The sequence below is a fragment of the Symphalangus syndactylus genome, chromosome 3 (assembly GCF_028878055.3).
Source record: "Symphalangus syndactylus isolate Jambi chromosome 3, NHGRI_mSymSyn1-v2.1_pri, whole genome shotgun sequence".
Lineage (NCBI taxonomy): Eukaryota > Metazoa > Chordata > Mammalia > Primates > Hylobatidae > Symphalangus > Symphalangus syndactylus.
The window spans coordinates 124,776,092-124,791,766 of NC_072425.2; the positions used below are offsets into that span (position 1 = coordinate 124,776,092).

The 15,675-nt window shown below is 48.6% G+C and overlaps 1 protein-coding gene across 2 annotated transcripts in view; it reads left to right on the forward strand.

Moving 5' to 3' along the window:
* The first annotated feature begins 9,249 nt into the window (after positions 1–9,249).
* RAB39A (RAB39A, member RAS oncogene family) overlaps positions 9,250–15,675 on the forward strand; it is a 39,327-nt gene continuing 32,901 nt past the window's right edge. The window contains exon 1 of one of the 2 annotated variants that reach the window (XM_055272988.2): positions 9,250–9,657. In XM_055272988.2, the coding sequence (XP_055128963.1) occupies positions 9,431–9,657 (227 nt within the window). In that variant the 5' untranslated portion in view covers positions 9,250–9,430. The remainder of the gene's footprint in view (positions 9,658–15,675) is intronic. The other variant, XR_010120096.1, reaches the window with a different exon arrangement.

Below are 15,675 nucleotides of genomic sequence, written 5' to 3' on the forward strand. Positions count from 1 at the left end.
CTCGCTCACCCAGTGCTCGGTGTTGCCCGGGCTGGAGTGCGGTGGCGTGGTCTGGCCTCGCGGCAGCCTCTACCCCCCGGCCGCCTGCCTTGGCCTGCCAGGGTGCTGGGATTGCAGCCCCTGCCCGGCCGCCGCCCCATCTGGAAGGTGGGGAGCGCCTCTGCCCGGCCGCCCCGTCTGGGAGGTGAGGAGCACCTCTGCCTGGCCGCCCCGTCTGGGAAGTGAGGAGCGCCTCTGCCCGGCCACCCACTGTCTGGGAAGTGAGGAGCGCCTCTGCCCGGCCGCCCCGTCTGGGAAGTGAGGAGCGCCTCTGCCCGGCCACCCACCGTCTGGGAAGTGAGGAGCGCCTCTGCCCGGCCACCCACCGTCTGGGAAGTGAGGAGCGCCTCTGCCCGGCCACCCACCGTCTGGGAAGTGAGGAGCGCCTCTGCCCGGCCACCCATCGTCTGGGAAGTGAGGAGCGCCTCTGCCCGGCCACCCTGTCTGGGAAGTGAGGAGCGCCTCTGCCCGGCCGCCCCGTCTGGGAAGTGAGGAGCGCCTCTGCCCGGCCACCCATCGTCTGGGAAGTGAGGAGCGCCTCTGCCCGGCCTCCCATCGTCTGGGAGGTGAGGAGCGCCTCTGCCCGGCCGCCCCGTCCGGGAGGAAGTGAGGAGCGCCTCTGCCCGGCCGCCCCGTCCGGGAAGAAGTGAGGAGCACCTCTCCCCGGCCGCCCCATCCGGGAAGAAGTGAGGAGCGCCTCTGCCCGGCCACCCATCGTCTGGGAAGTGAGGAGCGCCTCTGCCCGGCCACCCACAGTCTGGGAAGTGAGGAGCGCCTCTGCCCGGCCGCCCCGTCTGGGAAGTGAGGAGCGCCTCTGCCCGGCTGCCCCGTCTGGGAAGAAGTGAGGAGCGCCTCTGCCCGGCCGCCCCGTCTGGGAAGTGAGGAGCGCCTCTGCCCGGCCGCCCCGTCCGGGAAGAAATGAGGAGCGCCTCTGCCCGGGCGCCCCGACCGGGAAGAAGTGAGGAGTGCCTCTGCCCGGCCGCCCCATCCGGGAAGAAGTGAGGAGCGCCTCTGCCCGGCCACACATCGTCTGGGAAGTGAGGAGCGCCTCTGCCCGGCCGCCCCGTCCGGGAAGAAGTGAGGAGCGCCTCTGCCCGGCCGCCCCGTCCGGGAAGAAGTGAGGAGCGCCTCTTCCCGGCCGCCCCGTCGGGAAGAAGTGAGGAGCGCCTCTGCCCGGCCGCCCCGTCCGGGAAGAAGTGAGGAGCGCCTCTGCCCAGCCGCCCCGTCTGGGAGGTGAGGAGCACCTCTGCCTGGCCACCCATCGTCTGGGAGGTGAAGAGCGCCTCTGCCCGGCCACCCATCGTCTGGGAGGTGAGGAGCGCCTCTGCCCGGCCACCCATCGTCTGGGAGGTGAGGAGCGCCTCTGCCCGGCCACCCGTCATCTGGAAAGTGAGGAGCACCTCTGCCCGGCTGCCCCATCTGGGAAGTGAGGAGTGCCTCTGCCCGGCCACCCATCATCTGGGAGGTGAGGAGCGCCTCTGCCCGGCCGCCCATCGTCTGGGAAGTGAGGAGCGCCTCTGCCCGGCCACCCATTGTCTGGGAAGTGGGGAGCGCCTCTGCCCGACCACCCATCGTCTGGGAAGTGAGGAGCGCCTCTGCCCGGCCACCTATCGTCTGGGAAGAAGTGAGGAGCGTCTCTGCCTGGCCGCCCCGTCTGGGAAGTGAGGAGCCCCTCTGCCCGGCCGCCCCGTGTCTGGGTAGAAGTGAGGAGCTCCTCTGCCTGGCCGCTCCGTCTGGGAGGTCTACCACGGAGGCCAGAAGCAATGTGGGGGCTGGACGTGGTGGCTCACGCCTGTGGTCCCGGCACTCTGGGGGGCGAGGCGGGTTGATCACTTCGGGCTAGGAGTTCGAGACCAGTCTGGCCAACTTGGCGAAACATGAAGAATACAACAGACAAACCAACCAACCAACTCAATGACAACAAAACAGGTCTACCCTGGAGTCATACTCTAATTTTTTCTATTTTCCTCCCTTTCTGATCCTTTATCCCACTTTCTTTTTCTTCCTCTTCCTTCTCCCTCTTCTTTGTCAAATAGAGGATTGAGTTATTATCACTGATCCATATAAAGTCCCTCTCTCATTTATTTTAACTCCCACCCCCATTTCTATTCCCCGACTTCCCATGTGCAACCTTCCTAATATGTTTGATACGCATCTTTTTGTTTGTATGTATTTTTAGAAAATGTTTATTGTTTTTGTATGCAAAAAAAATTAATAAAAAAAAAAAAGTTCAAGGTCATACACAACTATGGTTAACATAGTTCATTTCAACTGAATGGGCATTTAAATAACATCTACTGGCCAGGCGTGGTGGCTCATGCCTATAATCCCAACACTTTGGGAGGCCAAGGTGGGAGGATCCCTTGAGGCCAGGCATTTGAGACCAGCCTGGGCAACATAGGAGACCCTATCCCCACAAAATTTTTTTTTTTAATTAGCTAGACATGGTGGTGCGCACCTATGGTCCCAGCTACTGAGGAGGCTGAGACGTAAGGATTGCTTGAACCCAAGAAGTTGAGGCTGGACTGAGCCATGATTGTGCCACTGCGCTCCAGCCTGGGAGACAAAGTGAGATCCTGTCTCAAAAAAATAAAAAATTTAAAAAAAAGAACATCTACTATGTGCTAATTGTGCATGTTGGGAAAATAACTATCAATTAATAAGTCCTTCTGGCCTTCAGGAACTTGCAATCTAGCAGGAGAGATAGTCAAGCCAATAGCCATAATTCAATATGAGAAGATATATGAGATATATATGAGAAGATATATATGAGAAGATATATATCATATATCTGAGATATCTGATATCTGAGATATCAGAGAAGTACAGAGTACTCATTCCTTAACTACTATAGGAACACAGATGAGGGTTAAGTTAATTTTCCTTAAGGGTAGAGATGGTTCAGAAAGACTAAAAAGAGGAGAAAATATTTGTTCTGGGCCTTAAAAGATGAATAGAGATTTGCTGACCAGATGAACAGTGAAACAGGCGTAAGGAGAGGAGGGAATAGTATGAATAAAAAGAAAAACTATAGCATCAAAAGCATGTCACGTAGAAGAATCATCTGACTAGACTGTGGACGCCCTCTTATGATGGGTCAGATGTGACATGATTAGGTTTTTAGACTTTATTCTAGAGCAAATGAGGAATCATCAAAGATGTTTAATAAAGTAATTCTGGAAGCAAAGTAGAAACTAAACATGAGGCTCTTACGGGTTGAATTGAGTCCCCTAAAAAAGATATGTTGAAGTCCTAGCCCCCAGTACCTCAGAATGTGACCTTATTTGGGGCCGGGCACAGTGGCTCATGCCTGTAATCCCAGCACTTTTGGAGGCCGAGGTGGGCAGATCACTTGAGGTCAGAAGTTTGATACCAGCCTGGCCAACATGGCAAAACCCCATTTCTACAAAAATACAAAAATTAGCTGGGGGTGGTGGTGCATGCCTTTAATCCCAGCTACTAGGAAGGCTGAGACAGGAGAATCACTTGGACGCAGGAGGCAGAGGTTGCAGTGAGCTGAGATCATGCCACTGCATTCCAACCTGGGTGACAGAGTGAGACCCTGTTTCAAAAAAAAAAAAAAGAATGTGACCTTATTTGGAAACAGTCTTCACAGATGAAGTCAAGTAGTTAAGATAAGGTTATTAGGGTGGGCCATAATCCAATATAATTTGATGTCCTTATAAAAAGGGGACATTTGGACACAGACACAGACATGCTCAGAGGGAAGACTGCATGGAGAGACTGGGAAAATCCCATTTGGAGGTACAGGATTGAGTGCTACATCTACAAGCCAAGTGTTGCCAAGATGGCCAGCAAACCACCAGAAGCCAGGCAAGGGGCATGGAACAGATATCCTCCTTCACAGCCCTCACAAAGAACCAACACTGCTGACACCTGGATTTTGGACTTCTAGCCTCCCAAACTGTGAGACAATAAATGTCTGCTATTTTAAGCTGCTCCATTTGTGGCTTTGTTATATACTTTGTTATGGCAGCCCTAGGAACTAATATAGAGGCTACTAAACAGTGCAGTCTAAAGCAATGAGAGATTGAGCAAAAACACTGACAGTGGGGAGTTGAGAAAAAGTCACAAATATGAAAAATATCACTGAGGTAAAAGCAGCAATGTTTAGTGATTGGCTGAACATGGCAAAGGAGAAAAAGAGTCCAAGATGGATGAAGCTTTTATTCTACCTTAATCCACCAATGTGGTGTCTAAACTGTCTTGGTGTCCTCATTAGATTGTTCTTGGGTCCAGGGACCTTATAAAAATCCACATGCTTTTTCCCCTGGCTGAATTTAAAACTTTCCTTGGACTGGAGTCCTCAGTTTTCATTCTACTGGCTTATAACTTCCTTCTCCTTCCCCTTCCCCTCCTCCTCCGTCGTCCAGGCTGGAGTGCAGTGGTGCGATCTTGGCCGGGTTCAAGTGATTCTCCTGTCTCAGACTCCTGAGTAGCTGGGATTACAGGCACATGCTACCACACCTGGCTAATTTCTGTACCTTTAGTAGAGACAGTGATTCACCATGTTGGCCAGGCTGGTCTCAAACTCCTGACCTCAAGTGATCTGCCCACCTCGGCCTCCCAAAGTGCTGGGATTACAGGTGTGAACCACGGCACCCAGCCTTCTTCTCTTCTTCTTCTTTTTTTTTTTTTTTTTTTTCTGAGACGGAGTCTCGCTCTGTCACCCAGGCTGGAGTGCAGTGGCGCGATCTTGGCTCACTGCAAGCTCCACCTCCCGGGTTCACGCCATTCTCCTGTCTCAGCCTCTGGAGTAGCTGGGACTACAGGCGCCCGCCACCACGCCCGGCTAATTTTTTGTATTTTTTTAGTAGAGACGGGGTTTCACCGTGGTCTCGATCTCCTGACCTCATGATCCACCCGCCTCGGCCTCCCAAAGTGCTAGGATTACAGGCGTGAGCCACCGCGCCTGGCCTCTTCTTCTTTTTTATTAGAGATTGAGGTCTCACTATGTTGCCTAGGCTGGTCTCGAACTCCTGGGCTCAAGTGATCTTCCTGCCTCAGCCTCTGAAAGTTCTAAGATTACAGGCATGAGCCACCGCACCTGGCCATTATAGCTATATTCTGCTCCTTCTACCCAGCTCCTTTAAGAGGCTTCAGTTGACCTGCCAGCTTTCCTTTCCATTTTATTAGTTTTGCCTTGATGCTATCTATGAAATTATCTTTAGCTCTACATTCATCCACCTTTAATCCATTCCATCTCTCTGCTGTACATAACAAAAACCCCCACCCTCCAGCTCAGATTCAGCACAAGCCCTCACTTGTCTAGGGAGCTAGCATAGATACTAAAAGCCATTAACCAACCTATAAAATATAGCAAAAGAAGACATGGCAAGAAAGCTACTAAGTTCATTTTCTGATATTCTAGAAAATATATTTTTGATCCAAAGAGAAGCCGTTGATCCACCCTTTCTCTAGGACTGCAAATATTCCATATATCCCATCAAAACAGATTGACCTATGGCATATGCCTGTCCCACTGTATCTCTTTGGTACAAAAACCTGTTCCAAACTGAGACAACTAGGTTGTCTTTACAGAGAAGTGAAAATAAGTGTCTGTGTGTGTCTAGATACCTAACAGGAAACTGCAGCAGCTATAGTCCTCCACATGGACTAAGCAGCAGAGAAAGTGGGCCTGCAGAAAGTCAAGAATTAGCAGATGTCAGAAGGAAGTGGACATGAAACAGACAGAGAGACATTTTCCCTTGCAGCTTTCTCTTTTTTTTTTTTTTTTTTTTTGAGACAGAGTCTTGCTCTGTCACCCAGGCTGGAGTGCAGTGGCACGATCTCCGCTCACTGCAACCTCCACCACCTGGGTTCAAGCAATTCTCCTGTCTCAGCCTCCCAAGTAGCTGGGACTACAGGCGCATGCCACTACACCCAGCTTATTTTTGTATTTTTAGTAGAGGCAGGGATTCACCATATTGGTCAGGTTGGTCTCGAACCCCTAACCTCAGGTGATCCACCTGTCTTGGCCTCCCAAAGTGCTGGGATTAGAGACATGAGCCACTGCGCCCAGCAGCAGCTTTCTCTTTCCCAGTTCAAATACCTTTCTGATGCCAACATCATTCCTGCCTGTGGATGGTGTAAAAACACTCTATATCTTTAGAATAAGTGCTCTCATCTTTTAATATCACCCTAACTGAAGTTTTTTTCAAAGAATCCTAACCAACACAGATACGTAGAGTCTGAAATGCATATCCAACATCTAAGAGAAGTAGTTGGAAATGCGGGTCCTGAATACAGAGCAGAGACTGGGGGAAGACATTTGATATGGGTAAGGGGGTAACTGAAGTCACCGGAGTACATGAGGTTGCCAGAAAAAGCCCAAAGTGAAGGTAAAAGCAGGGAGACGGAGAAGAGATGAAGGAAGGATCTCTTAAGATCTTCAGTATTGAAGAAATGAATCATAGAAAGAGGAGTCATTGAAGAAGGTTAAAAAGAACAGAAAATTAGGAGAGAATGCTTTTGTGGAAGCCAAGGAATAAGGGTGTTCAGGTGGTGCTTACATAAAATTCAGTCACGGCCAGGCGCGGTGGCTCATGCCTGTAATCCCAGCACTTTGGGAGGCCAAGGCGGACGGATCACTTGAGGTCAGGAGTTCAAGATCAGTCTAGCCAACATGGTGAAACCTCGTCTCTACTAAAAATACAAAGATTAGCTGGGTGTGGTGGCGCACGCCTGTATTCCCAGCTACTCAGGAGGCTGAGACAGGAGAATCGCTTGAACCCAGGAGGCAGAGGCTGCAGTGAGCGAAGATCGCGACAGAGCGAGACTCCGTCTCAAAAAAAAAAAAAAAAAAAAAGGAGAATGACAACTAAAGCTAGCTTACAGTGTAGTGGGGTGGTGGTGAGGATGGTGGGGATGGGGGCTTGGATTTAATAATTAGGAAGTCCCTGACAGCCTTATCAAAAGCAGTGGTATATTAGGCACAGAGAGTATGTTGGGGTATATAAGCCTCCTTGAAGACTAAATGGTAGATGAGAAATGATAATAGATGATCATTTCTGATATTTGAAAAGGAGAATGATGAAGGAGTCAACAATCTGAAGGGGAAGCATAATGAAGAGGTGTTTTGCTTAGTTTTAGAATTGTAGATAATTGAGCATGTTTATAGGCTGAGGAGCAGAAGCCACTGGAGAAGGGGAGATTCAAGGTATAAAAGGTATGAAATAAAAGTCGACTGTTGGGAAAAGTCCCAAAAAGATAAGTGGAAGGGGATTAAACACAGCAACACCAATTCCTCCAAAACAGGAAAGGAAATAGGGATGAATACCGGTATCAGAATTTGGGATGTGCACAAGAAAAAAGTGGAATTGTTGAAAATTTTGTTTTGGTAAACACACACTTTTTTTTTTTTTTTTTTTTTTGAGACGGAGTTTCACTCTTGTTGCCCAGGCTGGAGTGCAATGGCACAATCTCGGCTCACTGCAGCCTCCACTTCCCGGGTTAAAGCGATTATCCTGCCTCAGCCTCCCAAGTACCTGGGGTTACAGGCATGTGCCACCATGCTTGGCTAATTTTTGTAGCTTTTTTTTTTTTGAGACGAGGAGTCTTGCTTTGTCGTCCAGGCTGGAGTGCAGTGGCGCCATCTCAGCTCACTGCAACCTCTGCCCCCCAGGTTCAAGCGATTCTCCTGCCTCAGCCTCCCAAGTAGCTGGGATTACAGGCGCCTGCCACCGCACTTGGCTAATTTTTGTATTTTTAGTAGAGAGGAGGTTTCACCATCTTGGCCAGGCTGGTCTTGAACTCCTGACCTCGTGATCCACATACCTCGGCCTCCCAAAGTGCTGGGATTACAGGCATGAACCACTGCACCTGGCCATTTTTGTAGTTTTAATAAAGACAAAGTTTCGCCATGTTGGCCAGGCTGGTCTCGAACTCTTGACCTCAGGCGATCCACCGCCTCGGCCTCCCAAAGTGCTGGGATTACAGGCGTGAGCCACTGCGCCCAGCCTAAACACACACTTTTAAACTGTTTAACTTTTTAAAGATAAACCTTGACGTCACTATTACTCAATTTGAGGAAAGGCACAAGAAAGTAGTAAGATCTCACCAGAATTTAAGTTCTGCTTTGTTTACTTACATCATTAATCAGACATGAGCTAAGAGACCACCTGTTCGCTTTTTTCTGACTTAAACAATGGAGACCAAGGAGAGCTGAAAATTTCATGAGCTTCTCAACATTTCCCTGGCTTTTTTTTTCTTGCCACTGTCCCCAGGGTTGGAGGGCCCCAGAGGGTATGGGGATGATACTTGGCGTTTCTCACTCTTCTGTGGTACTCATAGCAGTGAAGAACAGAGAGTGGGAGCACACAGCAACAGCCAGAGCCCTTGCAAGAAGCACCCAGAACTGGCTGTGCAAATTTATTTCAGTCCTGCCCAAAACTCCTTCACCTTAAAATGCCTTGGAGGTGGCTCTCATCAAGACAAGAAAGCAGGGTGCAGTGGCTCACACCTGTAATCCCAGCACTGGGAGGCTGAGCCTGGAGGATCGCTTGAGGTCAGGAGTTCGAGACTAGCCTGGGCAACACAGCACGACCCCATCTCTACAAAAAGTTAGAAAATTAGCAGGATGTGGTGGCCCCCGCCTGTAGTCCCAGCTACTCAGGAGGGTGAGGTAGATGGATTGCTTGAGCCCAGGAGTTTGAGACTAGGCTAAGCAACATAGCGAGACCATGCCTCTAAAAAAAATTTTTTTAACCCAGAATAAAATTAGCCAGGTGTGGTGGCGCACACCCGTGGTCCCCGCTGCTTGGGAGGCTGAGGTGGGCAGATCGCTTGAGGCTGCAATGAGATCTCACCACTGCAATCCAGCCTGGGGGACAAAAAAAAAAAAAAAAAAAAAAGAGGAAGCAAAGCAATGACCCAAGTTATGACCTCAGGGACTTCCAAAATCAGAGCTCTAATCTGACCAACCCGCCCTGACGCCTATAAGAAAACGACTCTCACTTTTCATTGGCTGACCCTCCCGGAGTTGAGACCTTGCTTCATTTTCCTTGGTTGTTGCTGCTGTCTCGTCTTCTTGCCACGCCCACTTTCCTGCCGGCGCCCAGTGAGCGTTGAGGGAGAGTGATTTGCAGCCGGTCAGGGGCGGGAGTTCGCGGCAGCAAACCTGCTTCCCCCTCCCACGCGCCACCGCCCCCGCCCCGCCCCCGTCCCGAGGCCCCGCCCCTAGCCGGGCCTGGCCCCGCCTCTCTCTCCCGAGAGGGCGGGCACCAGGCGGCGGCCGCAGGCGGCGGCCGCAGCCGCAGGAATATGCTGGAAGGCGGCGGGCGGGCGCCCGCGAGGTGCTGAAAGGACAGTTCCCGCCGCTGAACTTACCCCGCGGGTGGGGCGGCCCGGGAGCCAGTGGGGCACGTGAGCGATGGAGACCATCTGGATCTACCAGTTCCGCCTCATCGTGATCGGGGACTCTACAGTGGGCAAGTCCTGCCTCCTGCACCGCTTCACCCAGGGCCGCTTCCCCGGGCTGCGCTCCCCAGCCTGCGACCCCACCGTCGGCGTGGACTTCTTCTCCCGCCTGCTGGAGATCGAGCCGGGCAAGAGGATCAAGCTACAGCTCTGGGACACGGCGGGACAGGAGCGGTTCAGGTAGGGACCCCGGGGATCTTGGGCACCGCGCCGTCCTCTCAGCCCGCCCAGACGCCCCTTCCCCAGGCGCCCGCCCCGCCGGCCTTGGTCGGGAGAGGCTCTGGCCCTTCCCTCTCGAAAGTGCAAACACTCCATTCTCGCTTCCCCTTCGCCCCTCCTCTTCCAGGGACGACTTCCTCCTCCGCAATTTCTCACTTCTTTCTTTGGCGCCCATTTCCTGCGCCCCCTTTCCGTCTTTCCTTTCCCGCCTGAACCCGGGTCGTCCTCGCCGCCCCCTCTTCCCCAACTCTTTCAGCCCCTTTGGGTATTTTTATCCCCTCCGGCTTCCCGGCTGTCTTCCCAAACTCGGCTTCCCTGGCTGCGCACAGCATGACCCGACCACCCTCCTCCATGCAGGCGCCCCTTTTCCTGCCCTAACCCAGCGGCTCCCACGCTGTGTGGCCGGGAGAACCGCAAGGGAGGGTTCCCAGATTCGTGATGGATCCTTTAGCTTCACAGCAAGGAGCGCTCCAACCCAGGTTCCTGCATGAGCTCACTGGGCATGGTTCACAGAGAGGTGGATGTGGTAATTGTTTGGGCACCTCACAGCACTGAATGTGGTCATCAGAAATACTGGGTCATGACCCGTGGGAATGGGTCTTGTAGGTTAACTAGATGCAATATCAGGGACACTGGCACAGCTGAGGGTGTGTGTGTGTGTGTGTGTGTGTGTGTGTGTGTGTGTGTGTGAAGGGTTGAGTTGTCTTTAGAAGTTTGTCATGTTTGGTGGGAAAAAGACATATTGAGATTTGCCAGGAACTTTTATTTTGCTTATGATCAGTACTTAACGTTCCAGGGTGATAATATTTCTAAAGACAGAAGGAGGGATCCAAATGAATAGTCTCCTCCTAAATATCCGCTGGGGACATGAAGAGTTTCACAACGGCGACTTGTGTAAATAAAAAGTAAATAAAATTATATGCATTTCCTGAATATTTGAGATGGAAGCAGGTTTAAAGCAAATTTTAAATGTCTAGGATTCAAAGGCACTTCGTTTTAGAGGAAGATGGTGAAACTGATACATTGTACTGTTTTGTTTCTTAAAGACTGCATTATCCATTGGAACTCATTTAAGGAAGCGTTTTGCGTTAGTCAGCAAGTACTCTGCTTGTGAAATGCAGTGTTCCATGAGGGGACTTCCCAAACATGGCTTCCCCTCGCCCCCAGCCAGCATCACTGCGAATGAGATCAGCCTACATCTGTGAGAATGGTCCAACATTCAAAGTTTTGGCTTCCGTTCCCAGCAATGATGCTGATTCATAGAGATAATGAGTGAACTGCTTAGCTTGCTTATACCTTAGTTTTCCTGTGTGTGAAGTGGAAAGATGGTAAGGCCAGCCCTTCAGAGAGGTGTTAAAAGATTATTGATTGGATTTGTACAACACTTAAAATTCCATGAAAAATGTTTTTCCTTTTCAAGAAGCCTCCTTTTATTAAAATAATTTTTCAAACGTTTGATTCCTCATCTGTAAAATGAAAGTCGTTGTGATCTCTAACATTCCTTCCAGTTTTACCATTCTAAGTTGATTGCGAATTCCTTCACATGTGATCTCAATCAGAGGTAAACTTTGGGATATATCAGGCTCAGAAAAAAAGCATTTGCTGTTAGCTCTTGACCCACCCTCTGAAGTGAATACGATAAAAACCTTTATGTCTTAAACTTCTAACAGCTACTTTGAGTTGCAACCGCAAGACACATGGGTAATAAAATCTTATTGTGTTTAATTAGTTCCTTAAAAGTAGCTCAACTTGGCTGGGCGGAGTGGCTCACGCCTGTAATTCCAGCACTCTGGGATACTGAGGCGGGTGGATCACAAGGTCAAGAGTTCAAGACCAGCCTGGCCAATAAGGTGAAACCCCGTCTCTACCAAAAATACAAAAATTAGCTGGGCATGTTGGTGCGTGTCCGTAGTCCCAGCTACTCAGGAGGCTGAGGCAGGAGAATCACTTGAACCTGGGAGGCGGAGTTTTCAGTGAGCTGAGATCACACCACTGCACTCCAGCCTGGGCGACAGAGCCAAACTCGGTCTCAAAAAAAAAAAAAAAAAAAAAAGTAGCTCAACTTATTGACAAGAAATTAAAGGATAATTAATTTGTTAGATTTTAAAGACCTTTCTGCTAAATAGGTGATATAGATGATTGTTTTTTAACTTTTTTTTTTTTTTTTTTTTTTGAGACGGAGTTTCGCTCTTGTTGCCCAGGCTGGAGTGCAATGGCGCGATCTCGGCCCACTGCAAACTCCACCTCCCAGGTTCCAGCAATTCTCCAGCCTCAGCCTCCGGAGTAGCTGGGATTACGGGCATGCACCACTACACCTGGCTAATTTTCTATTTTTAGTAGAGACGGAGGTTTCCCCGTGTTGATCAGGCTGGTCTTGAATTCCCGACCTCAGGTGATCCACCTGCCTCAGCCTCCCAAAGTGCTGAGATTACAGGCGCGTGACCCACCGCGCCTGGCCTAGATGATTGTTTTTTAATGCCTTGAAGAAGAATGTAAATAATAATTCATTTTATATACATTATTAAAACCAAACAGTAACTCTCGCATTATAATGCAAGGACATTTAGGGAATGTTTACTGACAGTGAGTCATAATTTATTTTGTTTGGCTCTTTACCAAAGTTCTATTTGTAAATACATACATATTTCAGTAGCTACCTCCAAATACTTGCTTTTCTCTAATTTACCAGAATGTTTTACCATAAGATTGCATTTAAAACGATTACTATTAAATCATTCTGTATCTTTCGTCAAGAAATTACAGATTCTAATTTTGAATAATAGATATCCTTGCATATTTTATTTTGTAGAAAGGTACTGTAGGTCATGAAGATGTATTCTTGTCATTAGTTGTAATCATATCTTGAAGAATTTGTGGGAAATGTCATGTTTGAAGGTTTATTGGTGATTGGATATAAACCGACAAAAAGGAACCTACTTAGCTCATGAGGTAGCTTGAAAGCATAATAAATATATTACAGAACAATAGGATAGTGAGTTGATAATTATGATCATGATTAGCCTTCGTTTTCTTTCTTTCTTTCTTTCTTTCTTTCTTTCTTTCTTTCTTTCTTTCTTTCTTTCTTTCTTCTTTCTTTTTGAGACAGGGTCTGTCACTCAGGCTGGAATGCAGTGGCACAATGTTGGCTCACTGCAACCTCCACCTTCCAGGCTCAAGCAATTCTCTTGCCTCAGCCTCCCAAGTGGCTGAGACTACAGGCACACACCACCACGCCTAGCTAATTTTTGTATCTTTTTTTGTAAAGACAGGGTTTGGCCATGTTGCCCAGGTTGGTCTGAAACTCCTGGGCTGAAGCAAGCCACCTACCTCGGCCTCCCAAAATGCTGGGATTTCAAGCCTGAACCACTGCGCCTGGCCAGCCTTAGTTTTCAGTGTTCAGACTAACATGCTAATAGAGGATAACTACTTGCCTGAAATAAAAAGGGACAAAATCCAAGTGAAAAAGGTTTAGAAAAATAATGTATATGTGAGCATAACTGTAGATTTGTATATTAAGGAAATTTAGAATTACAGTGCCTTCATTAAAGATGAAAGTTTATTTCTCTCTTATGTATAGAGTGGTCCAAGTTGGTGGAGTGGTTCTGCAGCAGGCCATCATTCAGGTTCCTTCTCCCTTAATTTTCTGCCATGCCTAGGATGTTACCATCATCTACGTGAGCAAAGCTGGGTTATAAGCACACTGTGTGTCAGTTCAGGGGAATGAGAAAGAGAAGCTCTATACTAAGCAAAGTTTCTTTTAAGCAGGTGAGGCCAACATGGTATAGATTCTTTTGGTTCTCAATTCATTGGGGAGATCTTAGTTACAAGGAGACCCTTAGACTGGGCCACTATGTGCCCTAGGATGTAGGAAAGACGCCTTTGGCATTGTAGGTGTTGGGGGAAGCTAATAATCACTTTTTTATAATTTTTGGTTTTGTTTTGTTTTTTGAGACCATCTCGCTCTCTCATCCAGGCTGGGTGCAGTGGCCAGATCTCAGCTCACTGCAACCTATGCCTCCCAGGTTCAAGCAATTATTATGCCTCGGCCTCCCAAGTAGCTGGGACTACAGGTGTGTGCCGCCATGCCCAGCTAATTTTTGTATATTTAGTAGAAACGGGGTTTCACCATGGTGGCCGGGCTGGTCTCGAGCTCCTGGGCTCGTGTAATCCGCCTACCTCAGCCTCCTAAAGTGCTGGGATTAGTTTAGCAGTAAAGGAAACGAGAATATTGTTTAATACAGTGTTAATAGGATAAATATATTGGAAGAGCTAGGTGTACGGAGATCGTTAAATGTAAGAATAGAAATTTTGAACTTTTCCCATAAAAAGTGTTTAAAGTTATGTGAATATAATATGAGATAAATACATAGCAATGTGAGCTATAGAATAGGAAACCTCTAGGCTTTGAGCCAGGTTTGGCCTTTTATCTGACGTTGCCTGGCCTTTGGGGTGTTAATGTCCTCCTCGTGCAGTGCTCTCAAGGAGTGCTCTGCAGAACACTCGTTCCTGTGATTCTTTTTATATATTTTTTTTCTTTCTTTTTTTTTTTGAGTCAGAGTCTCACTCTGTCACCTGGGGCTGGAGTGCAGTGGAACGATCGTCTCACTGCAACCCCCGCCTTCCAGGTTCAAGCGATTCTCCTCCCTCAGCCTCCCGAATAGCTAGGACCACAGACATGCGCCACGGCACCTGGCCAATTTTTGTATTTTTAGTAGAGATGGGGGTTTCATCAAGGTGGTCTTGAACTCCCGATCTCAAGTGATCTGCCCGCCTCAGCCTCCCAAAGTGCTGGGGTTACAGGCATGAGCTACTGTGCCTCACCTGTGATTCTTTTTTTTTTTTTTTTTTTTTTTTTGAGATGGAGTCTTGCTCTTGTGCAGTGGCGCAATCTTGGCTCACTGCAACCTCTGCCTTCCAGGTTCGAGCGATTCTCCTGCCTCAGCCTCCTGAGTAGCTGGGATTACAGGTGCCCCAAGCTCAACTAATTTTTGTACTTTTAGTAGAGACGAGGTTTCACCATATTGGCCAGGCTGGTCTCGAACTCCTGACCTCAAGTGATCCACCCGCCTCAGCCTCCCAGAGTGCTGGAATTACAAGCGTAAGCCACCGCACCCAGCCTGTGATTCTTTTTAAAAGATGCATTCTGTGATCAAGTAAGTTTGGAAATTCCTGTATTCCATATGGCACTGTCTTAAAAATTCGTATCAAAGGCTCGAAGAAGTATTGCAGCAAAGAAACCTGTTTAACTTTGATTAACCTAGTATTTCCCAATTTATTTTAGGGGCTATTTTTAAAATATGAAAATCTAGGCTGGATGCGGTGTCACGTCTGTAATCCTAACACCTTGGGAAGCTGAGGCAGGAGGATTACTTGAAGCTAGGAGTTCAAGACCAGCCTAGACAACAAATCAAGACCCTGTCTGTAACCAAAAAAAAAAATTTTTAATTAGCTGGGCATAGTGGTGTGGACCTGCATCCCCAGCTGCTCAGGAGGCTGAAGTAGGAGGGTGGTTTGAGCCCAGGAGGTCGAGGCTTCAGTGAACTATGATCATGCCACTGCACTCCAGCCTGGGTGACAGAGCTAGACTCTGTCTCTAAAAAGAAGAAAAAGAAAATCTATGATAACTGGTGCTCTAAGGAATATAATTTGGGAATAGCTCCCTTGATAAGTTGCCTTAGCATATTCTTTGAGCAGAACCACTAAATACTTGAGGTTTGTAGCAGTGGAAGACCTGCAGACAAACTTAACCAATTAATTAACTTAGTTAAGGGCTGTAAGCAGTAAGTGCTATAAGAGACAGCCTCAGGCCGGGCGTGGTGACTCACGCCTGTAATCCCAGCACTTTGGGAGGCCAAGGCAAGTGGATCACCTGAGGTCAGGAGTTCGAGACCAGCCTGGCCAACATGGTGAAACCCCATCTCTACTAAAAATACAAAAATTAGCCAGGTCTGGTGGCAGGTGCCTGTAATCCCAGGTACT